At 42.4% G+C, this 23924-nt stretch overlaps 1 protein-coding gene across 3 annotated transcripts in view; it reads right to left on the reverse strand.

Annotated features, from left to right (window-relative positions):
* The window catches only part of LOC116322317 (regulator of G-protein signaling 6-like), a 44101-nt gene that overhangs the window by 17673 nt on the left and 2504 nt on the right, over positions 1 to 23924 (reverse strand). For all 3 annotated transcript variants that reach the window (XM_039603815.1, XM_039603816.1, XM_039603814.1), the window contains exons 2-3: positions 23454 to 23549; positions 26 to 125 (exon numbers count right to left, since the gene is read on the reverse strand). In XM_039603815.1, coding sequence (XP_039459749.1) covers positions 26 to 125; positions 23454 to 23537 — 184 coding nt within the window. In that variant the 5' untranslated portion in view covers positions 23538 to 23549. The remainder of the gene's footprint in view (positions 1 to 25; positions 126 to 23453; positions 23550 to 23924) is intronic.

Consider the following 23924-nt stretch of genomic DNA (forward strand, 5'->3'; position numbering starts at 1 on the left):
CACACCTTTGTACACAAATACTAACCTGATACCACACTTGGGATCTTGGAGAGGAAGCTTTTGACAGTCCGTATGGCTACACCTCCTGCTTTCTCATCTTGGATTCGTGTAACAATGTCTTCAATCTGTGGGGAGGCCAGATGGAGGTTTTCAATGAAATAGATTTTCTACAACAGCCAGCATTAACAAAAAAAATAGAGTAACACAGTTTGAAAGAAAATATGTTGGCTGCCTTTTGTTCTATTCCCTTCTTTTGTTCTACCAACATGATCTCACACTGCTTCAATAATGTAGGTCTTGGGAGGACAGTCTGTGACTGATAGTGTTCCACTGTGTGTTTTTCTATCAAGGTATGCTTTTACTGCATTGGCAGTGTGTTTGGGCTCATTGTCATATTGCAAAATGAAGCCATTGCCAATTGGACACCAGATGGTACTTACTGCATGGTGGAGTACCATGCAAATCTCATGGTATTTTTCTGCATTCATAATTCTATCAATTTTGACAATATCCACAACATCACGGGCTGAATGCAGTCCCAAACCATGACAGAGCTTCCTGTCTGTTTTACAGATGGCTGTAGATACTCCATGTCGTACTCTGCACATAGCGACAACCATTTGAACCAAACATTTAACTTTGCCACTGATTTTCAGTCCAGGCGTTATCATACCTCAGCCAAATTAGTGAAATTTTGAGAAAGTCTGGCTTCTTGGAAGCAAAGAGTAAAGAAAGGAGGGGTGCCTCCAGAAGTTTTTGCAGTACTATAACTATAGTAATAAAAGGGACAGTAATCAAAACCAGTTTAAAAGTGGCAGCATTAATAAGTTAAAGCTTCACTTTGCAACTTGAGGGCAACATAACAAGTAGTAATAGTAAACACATTATTATTGTTATTATCATTATTATTATTTGACAACCAGCCAAACAAAAATGCCATCTAATACCTGTTGGAGGGACCGATGCTGGAAAATGACCCGAGGTCAGTCTAATCCAAGTCCACGATCATGAATCAGCACATGTGCAGATGTGTAGTTCTTACATTGACATAAATTGGCACCCTGTGACATGTTCCACTCTATAAAGCTCAGACTTGCAAAACAGGGCAAGCCTGGACCAGAGGTTTGGTAGAATTCAAGCATTTATTGAAACATATGCAGGCACGATATTTGAATGGCAATATAAGCACACGGTGATAAAACTTACAGCAGCATTATTCAGAGGGTTTGACCAGTTGAAAAAGGATGTCACAGCTATTCCTGGAGGTAGAGATAAACATCACACCTCCGACGCAGCTATAACCCCAAACACATCACATAACAGCCGCCTATAATTAGGAACGCTCGACAGCTCGACACAGCACATCATGCTGCTGCTCCACAGGGAGAACATATACACAATCAAGCAAACATCCAGTCCCTCAAACACACACTTAAAGAAACTGAAATGTACACTAAACTGTTCTTTTTTTCTTCTCTTTTTTTATAAAAGGTCAACTATAGTCACAGAGTCCATAATTTATAGGAACAGTCAGGTCATGTATTGAGCAGTGAGTGCTGTGGTGCCTGGTGGAGTCTCACTAGAATCCAAAAGAAGCTGATTTTGCACACTTAACTGATTCATGAGCAACCAGCCAAATGTAGGTTGTTTAGATGGCTATTAAATTCTTTATGGCTCTCTTAGCTTCTGTCTAGTAAGTAAACACACTCAGATGCTCACAGACATACTCATGCACACAGCTACTGTAAGAAAAAAGCTGATGAGGTGAATTCTGAGGGTCCAACTCATAGGCATGATAACATTTTAGCAAAACATTATGTTTTTCCTCTCATCCACAGCAAGCTACAGTGAGCCCCCCTCCTCATTCCACCCGGTTACAACTGACTTCAAGTCATGGTGACAGGCACAAAGCATCACGCTGTGCTCTCAGTCATGGCATACTTATGATCCCCCTTTGTCTGTTCTCCCCACTGTTCATCCATCATTTAACATAGAGTAGTGTGAGGGGATGAGCTCCATATAACACTACATTTTTAGCCATGATTGTCAGAAATCACCAGTTTGTTTTTTATGGAATAATGACAACAACAACTACTGTGGGATTGCTTTTAATGTTTATAGCTACTGGAAGAGGAATCTCACCTAATTTGGTCTCTGGAGTTTCTGCATAACAACTATTGTTTTTATATTTGTAATTTTAAGTCAACTTTTGGAGCAATCATTAGATTAACTGCTAAAGATAACCAACAGTAAGTTTGGTGGTCTCTTACCTTTTCAGTTTGCATGGCAAAGTTTCTTTTTTGAGTACAGAGTACAAGATTAGGCTATATTTTGTCTCTCGTGCTAGCAAATGTCAACATGCTATAAATAATTTAATCATAAAAATGCACCTAACTGAAGTTTTAATGTCTACACATGACAGACAACTTTGCAAAGAGCTGGAGTTTTGAATTGTATAAACATGCCAACAAAATGCCAAAGATAACACAATTTGACAGGCCTAATGAGCGTTTTTGCACCACTAAAGTGATTTCCAAAGAGCTATTAGCCAATAACTTGGCATATCTCAATATGGCGTGCAGTGTGGCCTTAAAAAAAACTGAAGAAACTAGACACGTGGAGGACAAAGGAAAATGTGGCAGCTCTAAAACAGTATCTGCAAGTCATGCCCTTTAAAAATAAGAAAAAGAAATCCAGCAAATACCTTAAAAAGGACCTGAGAGATACATCTGACCCATAAGTTAATCCATCTACTGTTCACTGAAGCGTTATCGGAAACGGTCTCAGTGGAAGAGTGGCTGTCAAGAAGGCTTTCTTAAGGAAGGGAAACGGGGAGAAAAGGCTTTTACGCCAAATTACACAAGAATTAGACTGAAATTTGAAAAGTTTGGTTCAAATTGTCGTTATTATGTATGGAGGAGGTCAGGGAGAGAGTTGAATCAGTCCAGATGCAAACAGCACTGATGCAGTGTGGGATCATCTTGACAAGAGAACAGAACAAAAGGCAGCAAACATCCAAAGAAGAGCTTTGAATGTCCTTCAAGAAGCCTGGAGAACTATTCCCGAACACAAATTTGAAGAAATGACGAGAAAGCTTTTTAAGAGAGTTCAGGATGTGAGAAAATAAGGTGGTCACACCAAATATTGACTCTGAAGCTCATTAGAACAATACAAACTCTGTGTTTATCTTATATACTGTATTTCCTTTTCTGTTTGTAAATGTATCAATACATTATTGAGCCTTTTGCAGTTTTTCTAGCAAAATACAAAGAAATGAGGGGTGCCACAAGACTTTTGCACAATTTATATTTGCAAAGTGATTAAATCTTTAATGAGATAACCAGATAGTAGATTTAATCTTGTCAGCTGTCCATCATCAGCTGAATAAAGGTGGCTGTGTACTTTGTATTTCACCTGTTTGTGAGATCAAATCCATTTCTTGACAGTTTCTTAATTTAGCAGAATATCTTTACTAAGATTACCACCAAAACTTCAGAAACGTGCTCAGGAGTGTAAAGAGAAAGAAAATAAACAGAGAGTTTTCCCACGGTACTGCCTGCCTACTCAACCACTTTAAACAAGGTAATCATCCTCCCTGGCAAAGCTTTAAATGGATGGTTCATAAACATAAGCCATAAATCTACAATATAAGATGCAGATGTATATGAATTAATATCATACATAATGCAGAGCACAGAGATGATCGAAAGCATGCCAACTGTGTGGCAAGACAATTACCAATCTCTCACCATAAGTATAAGAGAGTGTCTCGGCATAAATTATTGAACATCCACAATGGAGACTGACTGCTTCATCTCTGTTCATAAATCTCTCACAAAGGAGGAGGGAGAGATTAGAGGAGCTGCATCTGCTCTACGTTTAAACCTGCTTTTACCTACACGTGGGCCCAAACAGCACAATCAGGGCGCAGGGATTAGAAATGGGAAACATCACAATGTTGAAGAGAAACTTTCTGCTCAAAGGAGCAGGAAAGAAAAACTTTGAAATCAGCTCTGAAGGACTCTTCAAATCCACTGAGGCACAACAACACGTTAATTCCTTTTCTTTCCCTGTGATTACAGGCATTGGTTTGAGTATTTCTCCATAGACAGAACTCATTACCTCCCAGTAGCAGACAAGAAGCTCTTGGCACAGCTACAGAAAGTGCACATTGTATCTCCTTGATGCACAGGCTAATGGCGTTGCAGCGTGGTGTGGAGGGTTGTTTAGCACCGAACATTGCTGCTCGCGAGCGATAACAGCACTTTGTCCCTTGCCACCGAGCTCTATAAATGATTATCAAGAGAACACTATCTTGTGTATCCTGCCACCATATTGTATGTTTGCATTCGCAGCACGTGTGTGCGTGCACCTTTGTGCCAGTGTACGAACGTGTGTGTTTGTGCATGTTGTCACCTGTCCAACTTATCTTAAGGCAGGACCAGTAATTTGTCTGGCATCGGTAGCAGGGTAAAGATGAAGGGAGAAAGTGCGATGGAGCTTGAGGTGAAATATGACAAAGCCAACACAACAAGGGCATCAGCTAAAAATAAATTTAAAAAATCCCATTTACTCCACATTATTTACAGAATATGCTTAATGAAGTGACATAAAAGCGAATGGGAGCATCAGCTGCATAAATAACCATCATGTGAATGCAATACGTTGCCAGGCTTTAAGTGTGGAAACATTCATTTCTCCTACTAATTGAAAATCTGGGCCCATTTTTTTTTATCTTTTTCCAAAAATGGCCAGAGATATAGCTATTTAAAACCGTCCCAGCCTTGAGAAATAAGAGCGCCGCTGTTAAAAGACGGATCCGGCAGTAATAGTGCCATTAATGATTCAGCAGTCATCAGGAGACTCGGGCACACACTTTGTCATTGTTGGAAGAGATTTGGGGGCAGTGAGGCAAATGACCGATGTCTAGGTGGTGGGCAAAGAAGAAAAATGTCTGGCCTGGAGATGATTCTGACATCAGTGTTCGGGTGTGTGACAATGAAACAGTGATGAGGCTTTGAAAAGTTTTCAGGTTTTCAAGTTTTTCCCTAAAGCAGCCCTGCTTTTGTCTTCTTTTGAGTATCCAAGCATTCATTTGTGTTTGGAGATGGCATTACATTCTCACTACAGCAGAAGATCTTGTGTATTCATGAGGATTATTTTAGATTATGAAAAAAGATATTGTAAGTGAAAGCAGCTGGATTTCACTGCCAACTTCATGCTCCTAATGTGAATAAAGAAAAATCCACTGCTTATTTTCTTTACTATTCTTTATAATCTATAGGCAATCTGGTGACTTTACCAGGACCTCAACAGTCTGAAAACATATGAATATGTCTTAGAAATAGTAAAAAAATGTCTGACCTTAGCACAAATACACTATAGATTGATAAATGAATGAAACTTACACTTCTTATTGTTTTTCGTCCTTTCTTCACCCACCGATCTAAAGTCAAGACCACATCTGTCTCTTCACAAACCTCCAGAAAACAAAGCTTTTTCATGACTAGCCAGGATTAGCACAGCAAAAGGCTAAAGATGGCCACCATCGTGTCATCATTATGTTTTTCTTTTATCTTAACAGAGATATTGCTTCAAAGCTGCTAATTTGCCATTGCCCCACAGCATACTGGTTGTTTTTTACTTCCAAGTCGTTTGTCGTGTCCGTTCGGTTACTACGTTCACACTTTCTTTCGACATATTGTTCTGGATTGCGCTCTGCTGCTGTGTGCCTATGCACTGCTTTAAACTTGAACTCTGTTCCTTCTCAGCAGATGGCTGCACTGACCCCTTTTTTGAATCACAGAACAGTGGCCTTCACACTGCTTTCATTCCAACTGTGTTGTTATAAGCTCTGTATTTTGCAGTACCTACATTTCCAGACACTTGCAGGCTAGCAGGACACCACTGGCATATTAATGTGGCCTGTATCCTTCCATTTCATTTTACATATATAGTCTCTGTTACCACTAACTTTTAGTATTTTGGACTTATAAGATTTAAAGTAAGATAAGTGTTTTAATACAAAATTATTTTCTAATATTTAACTTTTTTTTCCTATATACTGGAGCTGAATTAGCTGCAGTATCAAATAATAACAATAAGTTCTGTTAGTTGCCAGTTACAACTAGTAGTTGTTAGCTTTATTAGTTGTTCTGTTCAACTGCTAATAAATGCTAATGATAACCAACCATTTAAGCCTGTGCTGAAGATTAAACTGAGCATCAGAATGAGGGCAATAGTTTATTTAAGCAGATATGGCGTGATGTTGGCTGTTCTGAGATTTTCAGAAACTGATGATTTTGCTGTGCAACCATCTCAAGGGTTTGCAGATAGTGGTGTGAAAAAGAGAAAATATTTGGTGAGGGCCTTGTTGTCAGACGTTAGAGGAGAATGACCAGACTGCTTCGAGCTGAAGGATGGAAACAGTAAATCAAATATTCACTTACTATGACCAAGGTATGCAGAAGAGCATCTCTGAATGCACAGCACACTTAATCTTGAAGCAAATGAGCTGCAGCATTAGAAGACCACACCAGGTACTCCTGGTGTGAGCCACAATTTCCATGGGCTAACCAAAATGTGACAATGTAGAATGGAAAAGCGTTGCCTGGTCTACTGAGTCTCAATTTCTTCTCTGACATTCAGCTGGTATGGTGACTCATCCTGCCTTTTATCATTGATTCAGGCTGGGGACGGTGTAATGGTACAGGAGATATTTTTTTGGCACACTTTGGGCTCTTTCCTAATGACAGTGTACCTATCTTCCGATGGCTGCTTCCAGTGGGATACTTTACCATGTCAGAAACCTCAAATTATCTCAAACTGGTTTCTTGAACATGACAATAAGTTGTACTCAAGTAGCCTCCATAGCTACCAGATCTAAATCCAGTGGAGCACCTTTGGGATGTGGTGGAACAGGAAATTAGCATCACGGATGTGCAGCCAACAAATCTGCAATAACTCTCTGATATTATCACCGTGATATGGACTAAAATCTCTGAAGAGGTTTCCAGCACCTCGTTGAATCCATTCCAAAACAATGAGTGCATCTCTGGGTCCAGCTCAGTACTAGCAAGATGTACCTAATATTGGCTGGTTGAGTAGAGTTGAGTTGCTCTCATATGAATAAAGAACACAATTTAAATATGTATATAAGCACGTATATACTGCAAAACAATTGGGCATTCTTCATAAAATCAATGTTCTCATCCACAACTTGGTGGAGCACATGTTGCTAAATAACTTAGACTGTCATACAATACTCCTCAGAGTGCCACTTTGACCTCTGCGCCAAACTGGGTGCATAATTAAGCGAGTTCCAGCTGGTGTGCGGTGCCCTGGGGAACGAGGTGAGAATAAAGCCTGCTGGAGAGAGAAGACGCCCCTTCTCTTTCCCATGGAAAAGCCCTGCCAGCCAATTGTGATGGCTGGAAACTTGGATGGCTTTAGAGATGGGTTAATGAATCACATTTGAGTGAACTCCCTCACACACTGACACATAGCCGCGCGCAGTCATGTGGACAGGAAAGACACCAAATCACCTGCTACGTCTGGTATTGCAATTCACTGAGGCGTCGGCGGCCCGAAACAGACATATTCAGCGATCCATTTCTTCTCTAAATTGCCATCTCCATGGGAATGCCCTGCAGAAAAAGCCATTTCTTTTCTGCAATAAACAACTGTTTTCCCATCAGGTCCTGCAGCTGAAAAAAAACATAGCTTTTTACACACTAGTGAAGCCATTTTCACTTTTGCCAGCGCCTTTCGTACGTAATCCCTGTAATCATTAGCGGTAATGGATCATAAATGCACTAAAGTTAATTGCTAAACACAGAGAAAATGAATCCTATTCACTCAAATCTGCACTCTTGGTAACATCATTTCATGAAAGCCTGCTGAACGTTGTGTGCACGTCCGTGGATCAGTGAAACGATCTGTGAATCTGTCACTAATCAATTAGTTTTTAGCGATTTTTAAAAAAAAAATATTTACATTTTCTTCATGTAAACACATCTTGTCCCTTCAGGGGATTTATTTGCTCCAGCTGGGTGGATTCATTTGCAATCTGAAAACGTAACAAACATTAAAAGTTTCTTGAGCTCCTGTCAAGGGCTGTATGGAAAGCCCAATTAGCCAGTACTGGGTTGCCCATACAGCCGGGCTGTGCTCTTCAGGGAAACTGATGAGATCCAGAAGTGTGTAACTGTGATGCCTAGCTTCACTTTAAACCAGTCAGACCCATGTGCTGGAACAGAAAGTGTTGATGAGGATGTTAGCTGCTTGTTTGGGCCGGTCAAGGATCCCTTATGGAAACTGGCGTACGTTTCTATGGCAACACTGGTGTCAAGAGGAGCAGAGCAATTAAAAGTTTGTCAAGTTCAGCTCGAGCGCTGGGCAGCATGCCAGCCTGACTAAATTACAATTACAGATCTACTTCTTTGGACAAGAGGGATAATCTTGTTGTCAAATCATTCTTTTACATTTTTGTGTTTTCTTTTTTTTTTAAAATAGGAATTAATAAGCTGCTTTTTTGTTCTCCAACATCAAATGAGATGCTTAAAAATCAAAGCTTTGAGCTGTGAGCAAACTGCAAATGCAAAGACGGCTAGGCTAAGACAGCCTATAGTCAGGCGAGTATAAGCCTGCCCACAAACAGTGACTCATCAGGTCACCTTTCTGTTGATGAGACTCAAGGAGGACAGAAAAAGATCATCTCCCCTCTTGTAAATGTCTGTTGTTAGATACTCTATGGGTTGCTAAGGGCTCGAGTGCAGTGGGGGGAAAAAAAGGAGTCTGCTGCTTCTCTGAACAGATTGTCCACTCTAAAAACAAAGTGCACTGCACAGATACAGGGGCTACTTTTAAAACAAAACCTGCCTCAAATGAACAACAGCCTCGCATTGGACTAGCTGCTTTCACAGGCTTGCTCATATTCTGCTGTGTATGAGATCAGACATGTCAGAAATGAGCAACAGCCACAGCACCAGTGGGGCAAAGGTAATTTTCCCCACTGGGAGTGAACTGTGTATTACTTGCAGTTCATTCCTTTGCGAGATTTACCTCAGAGATCACTTGCTCATGGCAATTTAAATGCAGGGGTGCAACTTTGAATGCAAACACCTCTAACAGCACCTGCATTTTAAACAAGGGACTCGGTGTATGTCAATGTGGGAGCAGTAGAGCAGAATATCTCTGGTCTCTAGTCTCTAATTGAGACAGAAAAGCAATACAGGGCAGGCATGTGAGAAATGAAAATGAGAGGAGAGGGGGGTGGTATGATGCAAACAAATGCAGAGAAAGCTAACAGCCTGCACCACACAGAAAGCATCTGCAACTGTCTCCCTGACTGCCAGTTTCAAAGATCTGTGAAGAGAGGGTTTTCTGTCATTTAGCAGCTTTTGATTTCTTCGTGCACTCGCTGCCGTAGCTTCTCAGTCACGGGAGTCTAAGTCTTGCTTCCACGTCACAGACTGTTCACTGTAAAAGTGGAGATGAAAAGGGTATGAAAATGTCGGGTGAATGCTGCGATATTCTAAGGATGCTCGCCGATTAAAGCACCTGGGAGTGGAGGGGCTCAGGTCTGGTGTGTGTGTGAGACAGAGGTGGTGCTGAATTCAAGCTCTCTTTGAATCGCTTTCATCTTCTTGATCAATACATCTTCAGTTCATCTTCAGATCTGGGGCACTGCAACTGTGTAATAATGTCCACATGTAATTGGTTTGAGGTGGTACCATCTCTCTATATTTCATATTGTCACTGCCCCCTCACATGCTGCTCTTTGAGTTCTCAGTCCCATTCCTTAAGTCCTGGTGGTAATTGGGTTAATAGGAACAGGATGAGGCATGCCCAGGTTGGCCTTCTCCCTCAGTGGACACACAGGTCTGCTCTTGATGTGTGAGGCGCAGGAGACTTTGCAATGCAAAGCTTTCTCAGGAGGAAACCAGAGGCCGCGAGGGGTGCCTTAATGACATGTTTTAGCTTTAGAAGTTGAAAACAGTGGGGCGAGTAATTATTTGATCCCATGCTGAATTTAAAGGTTTGTTCTCACTTACAAATGGAGAGAAGACAGAATATCAACTATAGATTTAGAAAAAACACATTACATAAAATTTATAAATTGCATCACATGTTATTGAGTGAAATAAACATTTGATCCCCAAGCAAAACATTACTTAGTACTTGGTGGAGAAATCCATATTTGCGAACACAGGAGTAAAAAGCTTTTTAAAGTTGGTCAGGAGGTTTGCACATAACTGAGGAGGGATTTTGGTCCACTCCTCTCTACAGAAACTCTCTAAATCTTTTAGGTTTATTGGCTCTTGTTGGCAACTTGAAGCTTTAACTCCCCCCACAGATTTTCTGTATGATAGAGTTCTGGCCGAGCCACTGCATGACCTTAATGTGCTTTCCCTTTCCATTTTACCTTGGCGGTATGTTTTGGATCATTGTCATGCTGGAAGACTCATCTTCAGTGTCCTGGCTGAGGAAGGGAGGTTGGCGTCCAAGATTTTTATAGCCCCAAAGCTCAATGTTTCCATGCTTGACTGTAGGGATGGTGTTCTTTGTGTCATACTCAGCATTTCTCTTCCTCCAAACATGGCGGGTCGAGTTGATGCCAAAGAGCTTGATTTTTCATCTCTGGTTTCATCTGACCACAGCACTTCTCCCAAGCCTTCTTTGAATCATTTAGATGGTCAGTGGCAAACCTATGATGGGCCTTTACATGTGTCTTTTTGAACAGGGGGCCTGCAAGAATTTAATCCATGGTCTTGCTCGCAGTGGTGGAGAGGCTGGAATGGAAGAAACTGATTTGGTAGACAGGTGTGTTATGTATATCCAAAAGTTGAGAATAGGAACACCTGCGGTTGGTTGGTTGTTGAGTTGGTGGGTTAGTTGCTTGCTTGCTTGCTTGGTTGATTGGTTGTTTAATTGGTTGCTTGCTTGACTGGTTGGTTGGTTGTTTGATTGGTTGGTGTGTTGCTTGGTTGATTGCTTGATTGGTTGGTTGGTTGTTTGATTGGTTGCTTGCTTGACTGGTTGGTTGGTTGTTTGATTGGTTGATTGATTGGTTGGTATGTTGCTTGGTTGGTTGCTCGATTAGTTGGTTGGTTGCTTGCTTGCTTGCTTGCTTGACTGGTTGGTTGGTTGGTTGGTTGCTTGATTGGCTGTTTGATTGATTGGTTGGTGATTGATTATATGAGCCACTGGGGCATACAGGGGGATCAAAATCTTATTTCAGTCAACTGCATGCAAACTAATTTGTAACTTTTAAGTGGTGTGTGTGGTTTTTAAAAATATATTGTTGGTTGATATTCTGTCTCTCTTCAGTAAAATGAAACTGCCATTAAACTTACAGATGAGCAAACTTACAAATTCATTAGGGAGTCGATGATTTCCCCAATGAATCTCCTCCTTACTCCTAATATTTACTCTGGATTCCTTCTTTAGAAGTCGGCAGTAACACAGACTTGTTCCATGTTCCCTTTTCAAAGTGATAATTTGATATTTGATTGACCTGCAACAGAAAAGACAAGGAGCCAGCTCCCTGAGGCTTTAGTTGAGATTACATAGTGTTCTTTAGTAACAGTATAATAATAAAAGTCGACTCTCTGAACTCGAGCCAAATCCATCTCATCCACATGCGCATCTATCCAATTCACAAACGCACTCACGCCTACACCATCCCTACATATTCTGTATTAGCCTATCACCAGTAAACTGTTGAATCAGTGATGCATGCATGTGCATTTGGCATATAGGAACACTTCACAGCCAAATGATGTATCACATCTTAATCAGCTTAGCCAAGTTTTGATCCAAAGGATTTTTTCCCCCTCTTTCTCGTTTCATGTCATAATTCTATAATGCCATCTGCTCGACTGCTCCACATTGCTTCCCTCCAGGGACACACAGTATGGCTCAGTCCTCCACACATTTTATACCTCGGCTCATAACGATGCTGTTTTTCATCTCTGTTCCTGTTGAATTCCTATGTTTATAAGAAATTCTCCTGAATGAGAGGCCCTTGACCTCTAAAGATGTACAATTTTTTTTTGACATGCCAGCTGTATAGGAGATGCTCTTTACAACAGCACTTTGTTTTATTAAGCGCCCTCCCCTGCCTGCCCTTCCATTTTTCATCATTGTCTACTGTCATCCACACATTTTTTGCCTCTCTTCATGCATAAGGATCCAGATGGGTTTTTGGAGGCAAAGGATGTCACAGTGACAACAGAGGGACGAATTGAAAAAGGACCATAAAGGAAAGAGAAGGTGTTGTGGAACACAGTGGAGGCGGGAATGCACTTTAGAACCCACACAGATGCTCAGACACTCACACAAGGCCATCCTGCTGTCAGACAGCACATTCACCAGCAGTTTTATTTGTAATATCATGCAACATTAGGCCATTTTTCTTAGAGGAGCATCTCAAGTTTGCCGAAGAGCTATGAAAACAACTCGACTCTCGCTGGCAATAAAGCCTTGTTACCTCCAACTTGCAGCTACAGGTAATGAAATCCAGGCAGCTGGGCTGACACGTGGTGATAAAATCTCATCTCGCAGTGCCGTGGGGCATCAAGCGGCGGCGTACACTCGTAATGTTCTTTGCTGCACTCAGTCCCTGAGGGCATGCCTCCTCTTCCTGATAGGGAGCTGCTGCAGAGATGTTCACAGTCCTGGCCTTTGTCACCCTGTCATCCTCGCTCTTACACACCACTCGTCCAATTGTCATCCACTAATGACTCTTAATGAAACTACACGAGTCTCGAAGAAGCTCGCACAACTGCATTGCAGGCAAAAAATGGATATGTCACAGAGCTATGTTGGCTAATTGACTGAATAATGAAATCAATAGATAGTAAAACACAGAAGCTACAGTAGATGTCTTTTATAGCATCAAATCTTTACTTACTGCTCATCGATTGTCTATAACGTCAACAGACCACCTTTACTGCTAACCAAAGCATTAATAGGAAGCAACCAAATTTTCTCATAAATCTTTTATTGTTTCACCCCAGGGGAGCCAAAAATGAACCATCTATTACGCCTGCAAAGCTAGAACTTGCAACCTTACCGTCACAGCCCCCTTGAATTATTGAATAGGCTTCTTAAGAAGGGACTAGGCATGCTTTGTGATCTAAAATCCTCTCAACATATTTCAAAATGAAGAGTGGTGTCCGTTTGAGTGTTTTTTCCCCCCACTGCACGCTATCTGCTTGTGACAGCAGGCTGTAATGCTGAGAAGGATTGTGGAAGGATTGCTCTGCCACACTCACTTTGGAGGACATCAGGATTGTCTTACTACTTCCGAGACAGTGTTAAATCATGAAGGTTCTTCTTTGACCAGGCCTTAGGGTATTAGCAGCTCTGTAGTGCAATGGCTTCCACATTCACCTAACAAGCGTAAGATCCCCGGTTTGATCCCAAGAGGAGGCACAAATCCCTTCGGGGGAGGGCACCCAGCATAAAAATCTGCCGATCTGCAAACATGTGGAATCACCTGTTGTGGTAACCTCATGTGAATAAGGGAGCAGCTGATTGTAACTTTATGCTTTAATAGGCTATGAATTATTTTACTGAAAAAAAAAATATTAAAAAGAGAAAAGAAAGTATCAGTTTGAAAAAGAGCAAATGCATCCTATTATGACCGCCAAAACCAGTTTCATTGGGTGTAAAACATGTCAGGGATTGTGCAGTAATGTACTGGTGAGTACTGAATTTGTAGTTCAGCACCAGTAGTCGCATTTGAAAGGATTTATCACAGGAGCAAATGAGAGTTTAGCATCTTTAGGCTTTGATCTTACAGGTGAATGATTGGGTGGGTGAGGGGTCTTTCTCCTCCACCTGTTTTCTTCTTTTTCTTAAGATCTGTTAGTCTTTTTCTTTCATTTTTTCCCATATCAACTCTGATGTTTAAACTTTAACCATCGTCATCTCCATGGAAACACCTTGGAGAGGTGCACCGTTTCTTTTTTGGACACTATTCTTTCAGTTTCTTTATTCAGGCTTCCTCCTGTTATATTTATTTATTTATTGCCTCAAATTTATATACATCTAAAACAGATTAAAGACTATATAGAAGAAAAAGGAAACACTGTTTTACCTGTTCCAGCTTGTATTAGTCCACTTATGTCCACTAATCAAAGTGATTCATGTTGCATGTGAACACAGCCTCTTCTGCATACAGTCCTGCTGTTCTCTCTGTGCCACCATGCACAGGCTGCAAAAAAACATTCTCCAAAGCTTAAGCTTATTTTATCTTTCTTCTATATTGTGTTACAGGCTTGCAATCCGGTGCTAGTGTGTTTCAAACAAATTGTTTATCAGCTACGTCCAAAAGGAAAACAAATCTTTTGAATGAAGCCTCTCTCTGGCTGCGTTCCCGTGCCTCCACAAACTCTCGCCAAGAACTCTTCTGCATATCTTAGAGGAGATAAATTATGCAGTTGGTGATAACGATGCACACTGTTAGACAAGGCATTCATAGGTTTGCTGTCAACTATGCACGCAAAAACAGATGGAAGGAGTTGAATAAAGCTGATCTATAACAGATTGCAACCATTTTTAAAACTATATCTGTTTTTCTTAAGTTTGCGCCTGGCTTGTCATTGTGTGAAGTAAGCATGGATTAGTAGACTCTCCATTTTTTCAAGTCACTGTGATTCCTCCACTGTAGCTGTTAGAAATGACAAACACGTCACCTGAACCACATAAGGCAGGGATGGGGGAACTCCAGGCCTCATGGGCCGGTGTCCTGCAGGTTTTAGATGTGTCCTTAATCCAGCACAGCTGATTTAAATGGCTGAATTACCTCCTCAACAAGTCTTGAAGTTCTCCAGAGGCCTGGTAATGAACTAGTGATTTGATTCAGGTGCGTTGACCCAGGGTGATATCTAAAACCTGCAGGACACCGGCACTTGAGGTCTGGAGGCCGTGCTGTGAGTAGACGGCAATGACATTTTTATGATTAGGAAAAAGCCTCTGAACGTCCAGCCACTGCGATGAAGCCACACTGCATGATTTAAAGTTGCTATGTTCTTAACTGCCCTGAGAGTAATTCTTACAGCATTGTGGGACTGATTGTTTTGGGAGAACATTAACGTCACAGCAAAACCAACAGCAGCCGACAGCTCTTTTTATGGAAAACAAATCCACACATTTATCAATATACGTTTTCTGCCTTCCACCAGCTGCACTTCCGAAATGTGGGAGTAACCACGTTAGATTCCTCTGGTGATACCACCCTACTCCACCATCATCACCGCCTTTGTCCCTCATGCCCCGAGCCCGATCGATTCTGATGATTATGACGAGCTTAAAAGCTTCGGCACTCCCTTCCTCTCTTTTCTGCTAATAAAGACCAATCTCCAACTAAAGCAAATGCAGCGGTGTCAAATTAAAGGCAGGATGCCGGAGTGTCTAAATGAATTAAGCTCACGCTGCATCCAAGTAACTGGTTGTAAAGGAAGGCAGGAAGCAGATCAAAACAACTACTTTTAAAACCCCGAAAGACCAGAGTTTAAAAGCAGGTTTAACTTTAACCAAAGCCTCAGATCCAGGTTCATTTTCCCTCCTCTCACTTAGTTTGATAAAAGTAATCACAGCTTTCTTTTAAGCACCGGGGCCTCTGCTGTATAAGTTATTGACAGAACAATTGGAGTGGAAATAGGAGTCAGCACACAGCAAGGTCTCCTGCAAGGACATTTCTATTATTTTCGAGCTGAAAAAAAAGGAAACAAGGAGAAATGTGCCACTGATTATCTAACTCGCGCACATAATGGAAACTTGTACAGCCTTCCTAATGTCACAGATTCAGTTTTAAATCCCCCCACGTACCGCAGGACACCAGAGTCGCTTTTGACAAATGGGTTATTTAGACCTTTATGACTCTGGCGGCAACTGCAACGGACAGATGCGCAAGGACATCTCAGTCGTTTGGCCAATTAATTTTTAAGTGATGGGGAAGTGTCGTGACAGTGCACAGCTCAACAGAAGCATCCCAAGAGGCAAAGTTACTGAATCGGGGTGGTCTAAAGTGAACCCAAGTAGAGGGGAATGTGTTTTGGGGGGTGCAGGTCCCTGCTCTGGAACAGAACTAAATGGTCTGGTCCGTCCTCCAAGCCATGTTTAGTCATACGAGCTAGCCAGGGTAATTAACATTTGGGGCATGGGTGACTCATCCCTGCTTCAGCCTTCACCCAAAGACAATTACAGAGTCACACCACTCTACCAACTGACACTCCATCATTACCTGCGAATCAGCAGAACACAGATGATACTCGCCGTCTGTCTCTCGCTCATCTGAGTCAGAGCTTTTATTCTGAGCGACGCGTCTCTCTATCGACCCATCAGATGTGTCTGTAAACAATATAAATGGGTGTGCAGATGGTGCCACAATTGGAGTACATTTGTATGGTTGCTCAAAGTGCTGTCGATCGGTATATGTCAAAGCCGTAATTGTGCGGCAGGCTGAAAGGTGCCGTATTGTGCTCGTCTTTGTCAGAAGTAATTAACGGCCATTTGAAAGATGTGCCTTCTTTTGTTATTTTTCATTCTTTGAGCGCTTCTTTTAAGAGTCTGAGCAGAGAAAGAGGCGTCTAATGAAGCATTCAGTGAAATGGCACATGCAGCGAGCTTCGTTTTTTTCCATCAGGGAGCCGTACTTCATCAGCTTGATTCAGCATATTGAGGACATATTCATCACTTGCCGATCCACCGGCACAAGGATTAAATACACCATCAGTGGAAAAGAAAAACTGTCTGCAGTGATAAAATCCTCATTCTTCTTTGATGAGACGTGAAAATGGGACACGATGGTGCGTGGAGCAGTTCTAGAGGAGATCTCACTGGGTTTAAAGAAAAAGTCAGGTGACAGTTACAGCTGAAACTGAAACATGAAGAAGATAACGTTGTAAAAGAGGAAGAATGGAGCAATAGAAGAATACAGTCGCAGGGTCTCGTTCATAGGAAATGTTCATCTATCTTTAAATGTGGAAAATGTCCACAGTGGACTATGAACATTGATTTTTAATGTGGCTTTAAAAATCTTTTTGGACAAATGAGCGGTCTGCTTGTGCATCCTTATTAGCCAATCAGCTGGCTAATTTAAGTCAAATGTGACCAATGGCTACTTATTCTCATTCTGTACGCTGCATGCACAAATGTACTCACTGGCCTCTTAATACAGGTATAACTGTTCAACCAATCAACCAATCACATGACTCGAGTATTTCAGGAACTGCTGATCCACTTGGATTTTCCCAAACAGCTGCCAGTAGTTCTTACAGAGCATGGTGTTGAAAAACACCATAGAAAGGCAACAGAAACTTAAATAAAGCACTCGTTACGACCAAAGCGTGCAGAAGATGAGTCTCCATTTCTGCTCCGACAGTCCGATGGCAGGGTCAGAATTTGGGATAAACGACGTTTAGGCTGCTGGTGCTAGTGTAATAATGTAGAGGATAATTTCTCGACACACATTGGCTATTATTTAAATGCCAACCTGTGTATTGTTGCTGACCATGTCCATCTCTTTATGACCACAGTGTACCTGCCCTCTGACGGATAGCACGCCGTGTCACAAATAGCCTCCACAGTCAATGCATCTCAATTCAATGGAGCACCTTTGGGATGGGGTGGAACAGGAGATTCACATCATGAGAGCAGCACATCATGAAGAATTAAGCACTAGCAACATGTACCTAATAAAATAGCCTGTGAGTTGTTTGTTTGGTGAGAGATTTGAATGACCTTTGCTCAACAAATTAACAAAGTTAATCTATCACTGGCTTAATGACAGCGGTTGTAAAAATAAGAGTACATAAAAGCGAAATTCAATAACTACTACTGCTACAAATACATTTTGATCTTTCAAAAGGAAAGTAGGAAAAAACAAATTCACAGGGCAGATGTCACCTGTCAGGATCCTTCATGTCTCTCTGTTTCTTTTGTTGTCTCTGCTTCACCTCTTGGCAACATCATCTCAAATCGAGCATGGCTCAGTCTGACCACATCAATCCACAGCTGACTTTTTACTTTTGTGTCTGCAAGAATCCGGCTACAGATCCCCGTGGCTGCTTCTCAGCTCACCCTCGTGAGGTGTGATGTTTCTCAGGAGGACATCCTTAAATAGAGGGCTTTTACCATGACTTTAGAAGTAATCATCTTTGAGTCTGTGTTTAATGCGTCTCTTATCTGCGACATCCCGTTTAATCGCTTGTCTTCCTGACAAGCGCTTTGCACACTTAAGATAATATTAATACAGATGTGTCAGAAATTATTATTTTTGCCGCAATGAATGCATTTGTTTTGAAAAATGTGACAAAACCATGCTGTGGAGTAATAGCCTGCTCTCTCTTTACATTTTCCTAATTAAGCGTGTCAGCGCTACCGCGGGGCTACAGCTTGATTATCAAGTGGAGAACCAGCAACTTTTCACGCAGCTTACAAATGTCACAGCTGGTTTCAGTAACCCACTAGGATTTACAGCTGTGATTATACAACAGTTGATTCTAAAGTTAGCAGAAAACGTAAGGAAATTTGTGCTTGGTCGATTATTTCTTACAAATGGGGCACTATTTAAGGGGAAATAGACAGACTTTCCAATGATATAATATAAGCTTTATTGCCAAGAAACAAATTTCCTTTTTTTTTCTGCTAAGTTTATATATCAGTATCATTAAAAGCGGTTTAACTGGACAGCAGTGTCCTCACTGATGCCATTAAATCTCAACCTCCAGTTAATGGGAATTTTATCTATTGTGGAAATCCTCTCTGAGTCAATTGCTGTAATTTTATTCATATTTCCAGTATTTCCATGTCATCCGCTCTGCTAGAGAGCCGTGAGTAGCGCCAGCCGATCCACCCCATCAAACTGCCTATTAACGTCACTCTGTATACACAGCTTTATGCTGCGCTCCCAATAAAAAAACCTCAACGCCGGCTGCATTTATTAAATGCGCTTCTTTAAGAGCACATTGTTAGCGATGTTCAAACAGACGGGCAGAGCAGGAGAGGCACTGGCGCAGGGAGGACTATCCTCACTGGAGAAAAGCCTTTTATTTTAGTCACAGCGATTTTTCTATGGAAGAGGTGAATAATCCTGTCAACACGAGGGGCAGACTGCCAAAAACGCCGAATTATTATCCAGTTATGATTTGATTTCGGTGGATTTTCATGTGTTGCTCCATCTGCTTTACTGGAAAGAAGAGACTGGCTTACGTATTAAACACACGGGAGCTGGTTATATAAGAGATAAAGCTTTGTGCTGTTACTGTTGTTTTATGTTATTGACCCAACTAGGAAAGCAACCCACACTGGCACTTAGCATACAGGCACACGGGCTTCAGCGTGACCCTGATAGTTCAGCCCATACCAGCGCCTCAGATAAAGACTCCCATGCTGCAAGGGGAGACGGTGTTAAAAATGGTAGTTGATATCCAGAGTGTTTGGCTGGGCCTTTCTATCTTGAGTGCATACTGGAACAGTAAATAGTGGCCCGTAGACACTTCGGATGGAGGTTCGCTTTAAAAGAGGAGAGATATACCTTTCGCGGGCCCCCAGGGGCACTTAAGAGTGCCAAGAGAGTGTGACGCACGGGCAGCTACCTTCTGACCAGTGCAACTAGAGTGTCCTCATGCCCCTTCAGATCCAAGCTGCAGTAATTCCCTGCAAGGGCTGGGGAATCAGTAGTTCAGGAAGTTGCCATTTACAGTAATTTCATCTTCTGCCAGTTGAGGGAAAGTTAATGTCCAACCAGTGGTGTGATTAGTGTAATTTTACACTGATGATGTAGGAGTGGAGCAAACCCCCTGTCCTGTTTCTAAAATGTCCTAAACCGGACATTACTCTGTCACTGCTCCCATCATGACGTATCGTAATGCTGCACACGTGCAAGCAAATGTAAAGACGTGTCCAAATGATCCAGATATGCAAAAGTTTTTAACCCTTCATGCATATAATATCGTTTTTCCAGCCTCTCTTCTTTTCCCCCAGCGGTCCGACTCTCCTCACGTTTAGAAGCACACACAGGAACAAAAATACCGAGCCATCACAAAAAAATGTGCTCGGTATGAATAAGTGAACGGTGAGAGAGGGGGATATGATGTCTCAGAGGACCAGATTTTTTTTCCAAGATGGAATGCTTGAAATGGACTTTAATTATTAATCATCAAGAAGCAGAAGGAAGGCTGAAATAAAGAAATAGGGACAGTGGAAACTAAAAGAAAGTCGACGGTCTACGGCGATGCTTGTAGCTCTGCGAGGCCGGGCTAAGTGGCACTTCCACTGTAGTTTCATATTATAGCATGCTAATATTTTTGAAAACATTTCTGGTATTTGATCATAAACACAAGTAGTACATAAAAATGACTTATGACCTCAGATGTTCCTAAAATTAAAAACAAAGCACCTAGTGATATAGACGAGGAATATCAGTATTAGACCACTGAAGAGAAAGGAGACCACTGTGGCTACAATCACCATGACGCGTCGCTTCAGATGACCAAAAATATCTGACAGACAGTTCATCCATTCACTAACACACCCCTCACTGTCCTCGACAGTGTAGACTTCCTGTACTTTATCTTACATGAGGCTTTTCCCGCACTAATGATGAAAACTTTTGGAGGGTCTTCACCACTGTAATTGGGAACCAGACTGCACTGTCTCTTAACAGACTGTTAAAGCTTACACGCACATCCCAAAAGTCCACTGACACCAAGTAGTGTCTTTAAACTTCCTGGTATGATGGTTCATTACTAATATTTCCCCACTAAGCCACCCTTAATTCCATCTAGATATAAGTCTCGTGGGCTGTAACGCACACAAAAAGCTGTAAAACTCGCCTTTGGGTACATGTAGACTGCCAAGGATTATCCAATCTAACATTTAATAGCCTGACTTAAGCGAAGAGGGAGGTGGGGAGCAGCACAAATCCTTGACTCTCCCTGGGCAGGACAGGGGTACTTTAGTTCGTCTAATTAGCTGCGTGTGTCAAAAGCCAGGCAGTCGTCACAATTCGGAAGAGTCTCGGGCCCAAGCGTGGAGGAGAAGAAGCGAACGACACGCTCAGGGACGAGAGATGTTGGCTATTAATAGTTTGCGAGCAGTGTGTGGCCTCTCTCCTCAGCTTAATTGCATTTCCCTGCACTGTAGTGTTTCTCGTGGCGCTTGGAGTTTCATTTTTGTGTTTCCCCCCCCTCAGTGCCAGTCCTGTTCATCTCCACCATATGAGCGTGGCAGAGGAAAACACAACAAGGAACAGGTAGCGTGCATCAAGCTGTCTCCAAGGGTGTGTACGTCTTTTTTTTTCCTTTCCTGCGAGCTCCCGAGGTAATAAGACTTTCTGCAGTTATTGGATTGTTTTGCTTCACTTCCCCTTTTTTTTCGTGGGAGGAGAGAGACAGAGTAAGATAGTACTGCAGCACCTACGCCGCACGGACAGAGACAACCTCCTCCTCCTCTCAGCGAGCACTCAGCCTCTCTAATGGCTAAATACATCACTTTCACCTTTGTCTAACTGCCCACAACGATAACTTAACACTTTTTGCAGTAGATGTGGCAGCAGAAGGGAAGGCGTTTTAAAGCATCCATGCATTTTGCACTTTCTCTTTGCGATATTTTTATCCTTTGATCGAGTCTGCATGTTCCTCCTTGCAGAAACATCCTGATGTCTCCCAGCTGTGGGTTTGAGCCTTGAGGATGAGGCTGCCAGTGTTTTCCCAGGCGGCGCAACATATTGGTGGCCATCTGCCTCTCTCCAAGCAGCACCTTCACACTGAGCAAGGCTGCCCACCCACTGAGTCCAGAGGCCACGCGCGCTGAGCCCTCAAAGTCCCAGCACCTCTCTATTGCTTGACCTATTCGACATCTTAAATTAGACAGGCACGTAGGTAAAGCAACGACGCAAGAAACTCCACCAGGTTTAGACCACAGCGAATGCTTTAATCCTTTCTAAGATTTTGTCAAAGATACCTTCGATTATCCGGCTGCTTGGCTTTTTTCTCAAAAGCTTCAAATCAAAAATCGCCTTTTCAAAAACAGGAAAGGCGGAAAATCCTGTCATCTGAATCATCTGTCTGTTGTCACTGCGTGTGAGTAAAACATGGAATGATGAATATTCCCTAAGGCAGCATCCCGACAAGCAAAAACGAGCCTCTTAAATACGCCGCCTCCAGACATGTGTAGCATTACGTAACGAAGCTGTACAGTGAAATCCGTGGAAGTGCCCGGTGTTACCGCAGCTATATGTTCTCCTCTGCCAACTCGAGAGCCTCTCGGAATGGATGAACACAAACAACGCTGCATAAATAACCCGCTGCCATGTAGAAGAGCCACAGTTATGACACATGGCATGAAATCTAGGTTCGGTAGCGCTGATTTGACGATCATTATGTTAGATTGTAAAATGCCCCCGCTGCTATCCGAGCAGGCGGAGTGTTTACAGTACGACCGAGTTGTTGCTGGCAATGCACTTCCACCGACTCTTATCTCGCCAAATGCATGTGACACCTCTTTCATAGCGCAAAATGCCAAGGGCATCATTATGAGAAGTGATTTATCAAGATTCAGCCTGACACTTTTTTCCAGGTGAGTGGCACACTCAAGTGTTTATTACAAAGATTTCCTCAGGCTGTCACCAGGCCTTAAAGCTCCACAGTGGCACATAGTTAACAACATGCCTAAAAGGAAAACATTTTTATCAAGCGATGCCGCTACTGTCAACATCTATTTCGCACCTGCTCTTCCGGATTTCTTCCCTAATCTGTTTACCTGGACGTATGAAGGGACGGTGATTAAAAGCAGGATGAAACACGAGACTGGGGGCAGCTTTCAGAGGCAGGCTCGTAGCTCATATTTTACCATAACCAAGACAGATCCTGTAGTTAAAGTCTGATCAAATGATCAAAAGAAGCTGTATAATTCTTTTTTTTTCTTTTTTGTTGAGTGGGCTGTCATAGTGCTCGCAAAGGAATAAAGTAAAGTAATTCGTGGGTTGAGGAGAAAGAACCAGCCCTGGAGAATCAGCCGCTTCTCCCCAGCTGAAAAAATCGACACCATTAACCTCCAATACTGCTGAACCTCTCCAATCAAACAGCAGCTAGTGGAAGTGAAGGCACCATGGGGATGTGGTAATTACACATGTCACTGAAGGACCTCTCGCTGCCAAAACCATCCACCGAAGGGATTGAAAACTTATTAAAACTTTGCTGGGCTCGGGTTTGCCAGTGTTGGGATACAGTAGTAGGAAGTGGGTCCTGAAGAGACAGGAGCTTGTTGTAAGGCAGTGGAAAGAGAGGCTTCCTGACACCTGACAGTGAAACCAGTGTGTGTGAGGTAGATACACATTCATACAGACCAGTGAGCTGTCAGGAGCCCGTATACGGGTCACTGCCTCTCAGCAAAGTCTTTTTCCTATCTTATAGAAAGCACAGCACACGCAGACTTGCCTTTCTGTAGACGATCATATTGGGGGAGTCCTCCTCGGGATCAGCGGTGCCCGTTCCTCCCTGGTCTTTGGACCCTTCTGCCATTTTCTCTAAATCCTGTCGAGAAAAGCAAACGCACCATTAGAAGACAGCATCCGGCATCCGCTGAAGGGTCGAAGAAAACAAAAATGAAAAACGACAAACATCAGACGATAACTGCATTTCCCCCGAGAACCAAAAGTTCTCCAGCCTTTATCGGAGCGACATTCAGCTGTCAAAACGCATGCCGCTGTCTCAAAAGCAAAAAAAAAGACAGAAAAGAGGACGCCTGTCATAGCAGAGACAGATAAAAGGGCCCAGGTAGGCCGATGTAGGATGAATAATAAATAAGCCACAAAGCCAGATCGTGAACACACAATACCTTAACCTCAGCGGGTGTTTCTGCAGTTGCCAGGGGCTGTGCGAGAGGTTGCCGTGTAGCTCTGTTTAATT

Source organism: Oreochromis aureus, linkage group 19 (genome assembly GCF_013358895.1).
Source record: "Oreochromis aureus strain Israel breed Guangdong linkage group 19, ZZ_aureus, whole genome shotgun sequence".
Taxonomy (NCBI): Eukaryota; Metazoa; Chordata; class Actinopteri; order Cichliformes; family Cichlidae; genus Oreochromis; species Oreochromis aureus.